At 43.0% G+C, this 5,000-nt stretch overlaps 1 protein-coding gene across 1 annotated transcript in view; it reads right to left on the minus strand.

Moving 5' to 3' along the window:
• mdm1 (Mdm1 nuclear protein) overlaps positions 1-5,000 on the minus strand; it is a 19,531-nt gene that overhangs the window by 12,338 nt on the left and 2,193 nt on the right. Inside the window, exons 2-6 of the mRNA XM_080051286.1 lie at positions 4,951-5,000; positions 4,592-4,699; positions 3,686-3,826; positions 2,985-3,076; positions 1,864-2,001 (exon numbers count right to left, since the gene is read on the minus strand). The exon at positions 4,951-5,000 is cut by the window's right edge and continues 32 nt beyond it. Coding sequence (XP_079907412.1) covers positions 1,864-2,001; positions 2,985-3,076; positions 3,686-3,826; positions 4,592-4,699; positions 4,951-5,000 — 529 coding nt within the window. The remainder of the gene's footprint in view (positions 1-1,863; positions 2,002-2,984; positions 3,077-3,685; positions 3,827-4,591; positions 4,700-4,950) is intronic.

Here is a 5,000-nt window from a genome sequence, read left to right on the forward strand (position 1 = left end):
TTTAATGACGAGGAAAAACACCACACAATAAACAGTGCCGCGCTCACATTTTCGCCAAAACTCTCTTCACTCTAGCCGAGGTGACTACAAACGGCGGAGATGATTCAAACCAGCCGCTTCTTTATGTATTCCCCCCGTGTTGTTTTGAGCGTGTATTTTACTACTATCTATGGCGTAAACACACAGAGACCGCTCGGCGCAACTCATAGAGACAGTGAGCGAACAGTGCTGGCTGCAGCAGCTACGTGACTATGGGACACAGTGTAACCAACTGATTAATTTATTGACGAGGAAAAACACCACACAATAAACAGAGCTGTGCTCACATTTTCGCCAAAACACAAGACTCTCTTCACTCTTGCCGAGATCTACACATGGCGGAAATGATTCTTTCGACCAATCAAATGACGGCAGTGTGTAGCTCCGCCTTCTCATGCATTTTCGGCCCGCTTTCAGGCCGCTAGTACCCCTACGGAGGAGTACTGAGATCGGGAGCGGCTCAGAGCGGTTAGGTGCGCTTAAACCGTACCCTACCCAACTTTTGGCAAATGAAAAGCCAAACTACCCGGACCGAACCGCTCCGACCCGACCCGCTCTACTCGGTGGAAACGAGGCATTAGTGTGTTTTACTGCTGCTGCCGTACTGCCATCTACTAAGCACTTTGCTGTGTTTTAAAGCTACAGTGCGTAATATGACATCATCAAGAAAGTTCTACAAAGTTCTAGAATGCAACGCTCCCTGGGTAACCCCAACCCTTTTGAATAATAACAGAAGCTACAGTGGCCTTCAAGGACAAGAACAATTCTAAATTTTAAACACTGCACCTGATGACATTCCAACTATGACACTTCCAAAATGGCGGTGACAAGGCCTTGGTCCAAAGTATGGAGAAATATGGACATATATGAGGCCCTTTCTAAGGAAAAAAATTATAATTCTAAAAAAAAATCAGCTATTATGCACTAAATTAAATGTACTTGTGGATATTATAATTATTTTCTACAAAATCTGCTAGGAAATAAAACCCAAAATTCTACACACTGCAGGTTTAAAGCTATAGTGCGTAACTTTTTCATATAAATGAATGTCCGCTACATTCAAGCCATCGCCAATAGAGTTGACACAAAGTTGATTAAGCCTATTATCAGCTCCACAAAACTCTCTGTATTTCTCAGTATGGCAGCGTTTACAAACTGGTGTGATTTCTTTTATCAATCATAAAACAGTCTACCGCCATCTTGTGGACAAACAGCAGAACTACACTGCACTTATTGAAGTCAGTTTCAGCAATGCTATAGCAGTTCAACTAGTCTATTGTATTGTATTATTATTACTTGAAATACGACTATAGTACTGCCATAAAGTCAAGATTCTGTCTGTCTGTCTGTCTGTCTGTCTGTCTGTCTGTGTGAGTGAGTGAGTGAGTGAGTGAGTGAGTGAGTGAGTGAGTGAGTGAGTGAGTGAGTGAGTGAGTGAGTGAGTGAGTGAGTGAGTGAGTGAGTGAGTGCGTGCTACGTCCGTGAGTGAGTGAGTAAGTTAGTGAGTGAGTGAATGTGTGCGTGCGTGCTTGCGCGTGCGTGCGTGCTTGCGCGTGCGTGCGCGTGCGTGCGTGCGTCCTTGAGTCTGTGTGTGTGTGCGTGTGTGTGAGTGTGTGCGTGTGTGTGTGTGAGTGAGTGAGTGAGTGTGTGTGAGTGTGTGTGAGTGTGTGCGTGTGTGTGCGTGCGTGCGTGCTTGCATGTGTGTGTGTGTGTGTGTGTGTGTGCGTGCGTGCGTGCTTGCATGTGTGTGTGTGTGTGTGTGAGTGTGTGCGTGTGTGTGCGTGCGTGCGTGCTTGCATGTGTGTGTGTGTGTGTGTGTGTTACCTGTTGTGCAGTCAGAATGGGTGAAGCAGAGGTGAGCGGTTTCTTCCAGTTGAACTTTCTGTGATATTCTGATGTTTGACTTTCTGTGCGTTCAGCTGCAGACCTGAGCCCCGCCTTCCAGCGCAGCACGCGGTCAGTCTGTTAACGTGGATGGAGACGATATACATTTTATTTTTATTTTTTAAGATATTTTTTGGCATTTTTTATGCTTTATTGATAGTGTAGAGACAGAGTTGAAATGGGGCAGAGAGGGGAGTGACATGCAGAGAACGACCACGGGCTGGAATCGAACCCGGGTCCGCTGCTGGCCGAGGCCCATGGGGGGGACGCCCTACAAACTGAGCTAAGGGCGCCCCTACATTTTCTTTTTTAACCTTTATTTCTACAGGTAAATCCCATTGAGACCGGAGACTCTTTTGCAAGGGAGACCTGTTCCCATTTACACGTTACCATTCACACACACATTCATACACCGATAGCAGGCTAACTATCGACATTCACACAAGGCAAGGTGGGTGAAGTGTCTTGCCCAAGGACACAACAACTATGACGCAGGTGGCAGGGCGGGGATCGAACCGCCAACCCTTCAATCATTGGCCGACCCGCTCTACCACCTGAGCCACAGTCGCCCCTGTGTTCCAATCCTCATACTTCCCTGCTATTTAGTATGCTAGAAAAAGATTAACCCTGCGTTACGATTCACATACTCTTTCTGTTTTTCTATTCTCCATACTACATCTGATAAAAAAATAATCTAGTTAGGATGCAGTATGCTACACTTGGGACATACTTTTACTTATTTATTTCATCATAACATTGCGCCTTGATCTTGCCTCTTGCTTTTATATCCGTCTCATCCCCATTTGTTTTCATATGGAGGCTTCGTCGATGTGACGTCACTTCCAGTGCGCACTGGATTGAGGGTCAGAATCGCCCAAATAGCATGCTGTTTTCAACACTAAAAATCTCGGCCGGATCTAGTAGGACATCCGGGTATTTCTAACCATACTTAATCTGGCCACAAGAATCGGGACATCCTAAATATTTTTTCTTCCTTACTAAATAGAAGGTAGTATGGGGATTGGTACACAGCCATAGGATGTCCCAATATACGCATGTACCTCATTGGCCGGCGGCTGCTGTCCATCAGGCGGTGATGTCATAGGTTTGCTCGGCTGTGGTTGGCTGTCGGGCTTTGAGGGGCGGGGCTTCACTGAGGAGATAGAAAACAGTGTTTGGACAATATAATATATAGTATACAGTATAATAAACAAATAATATCTCATCTGTTATGTGACAAAGTTATTTACATTGTCAGACCCCCAAGACAAAATAATTAACTCAACTTTATTGATAGAGCACATTCAAAACAACGAAAGTTCAACGAAGTGACTGCTTAAAGCCCTACTTCACCAGTGTAATATGAAGGTGTATTGAACTCTGAGATCCTATGTAGTATAAATGTGCAAACATTTTAGAAATCGGTTCATCCTTGCCTGAGAAAAGGCAGAAAGAGTGTTTTATGGCCTCAGTGTCTAACCCTGCATTTTCCCATGCGTGGCATCACACATGGTAAAATGTAGGGTTAGGATTAACAGGACAGCTGGGCCAAGGGAAGACTGAGGGAAGAAAAACCTCATTCATTATATCATAATAACGGTTTTTATAATGATAGAACGCCGGTTCCGTATGGGTGAAGTATTCCTTTAAGACTTCAAAGTAATAAAACAAAGTCCAATACGGACTCACAGAGAGGGAAAAGACAACAGAGAATCCAGGAAAAGAGGATAGTAAAAGCACGGCCATGTTATTGTGTGTTTACCAGGTTTCCCAGTAGCTGATAGCAGGTCAGCCGTCCCTGGGTCTGCAGTAGGTTTAGGTTTAGCTGTCTGAGCCTCTGTAGCTGGTCCAGGGTCTGCTCTCGGGCCGGGAGGGGGCCGCGGTTTGGCCTCCTTCCTCTGGGCTGGAGAAGGAAAAAATAATAATTTAGATTCGACAAATTTTTATTTTTTTTATTTATGATTATTTTTTAAAAAAATTGATCTTATGGGGCTGAGCGACCCGTGGAGGCTGCTGGGGATTTTTTTTTTGTTAGGTTTAACAATTTTTATAAGATTTAAATAGTTTAAATTTTTTATTGTTGAAATCTGTAAGTATCCGTAAAAAGAGAAAATGCGACTTTAATAAAATAATTGTAAAATTATGAAAAATTCAACTTTTTTATAAATTATTTGCAAATATTTGAATTTACCTATTCATAAATAGTTTAAAAAAATTACCAAATTTCGACTATTTTGAAATAATCTGTTTATCATCAGCAGTAGTATGTAGAATAGTAAAACAGAAATAGTATGAGATTTGGAACATGCCCTACGTTCCAAATCACATACTATTTCTTTTCACTACACTACATACTGAAGTACAGAAGAGTTTTAGTCTTTTTACTACACTACATACTAAAGTACAGAAGAGTTTTAGGGCCACAGACAGGAGAGAAGAAAAAATCAATAAGCAAGATTTTCTTTCATTATGTCGAGAAATGTCGAGGATAAACACGAATACTCCAAAATGCTATTGGAGTTAGTGGGGCATTTATGTATTTTCAGCATACTACTATTGACGTGCGTGCATTGGGATATCCTAAATCTTTTTCTGGCATACTAAATAGTAGGGGAAGTATGGGGATTGGAACGCAGGGCTAATTGTGAGTGTAATGGCGGCCTCCTACCATCGGGGGGCGCTGTGCTGTGGCTCTGATGATCCTGTGGGAAGATCAGAGAACTGCAGCACTGACCCAGACGCTTCCGCCGCTGGAGACACGGCTCTCTGCTGATACCTGACAGACAGACAGACAGACAGACAGACAGACAGACAGACAGACAGATAGACAGATAGACAGATAGACAGATAGACAGATAGACAGATAGACAGATAGATAGATAGATAGATAGATAGATAGATAGATAGATAGATAGATAGATAGATAGATAGATAGATAGATAGAGACAGACAGACAGACAGACAAGACTTTAGACATTTAGCAAGTTTATATCTATATATATATATCTTAATCTCTGGTTCTCTTACCCATGTGATCAGAGCGCAGCCCGGCCAGCGGCGCCCAGCGCTGAGGGGAA

Source organism: Ammodytes marinus (assembly GCF_949987685.1).
Source record: "Ammodytes marinus genome assembly, chromosome: 22".
Taxonomy (NCBI): domain Eukaryota; kingdom Metazoa; phylum Chordata; class Actinopteri; order Uranoscopiformes; family Ammodytidae; genus Ammodytes; species Ammodytes marinus.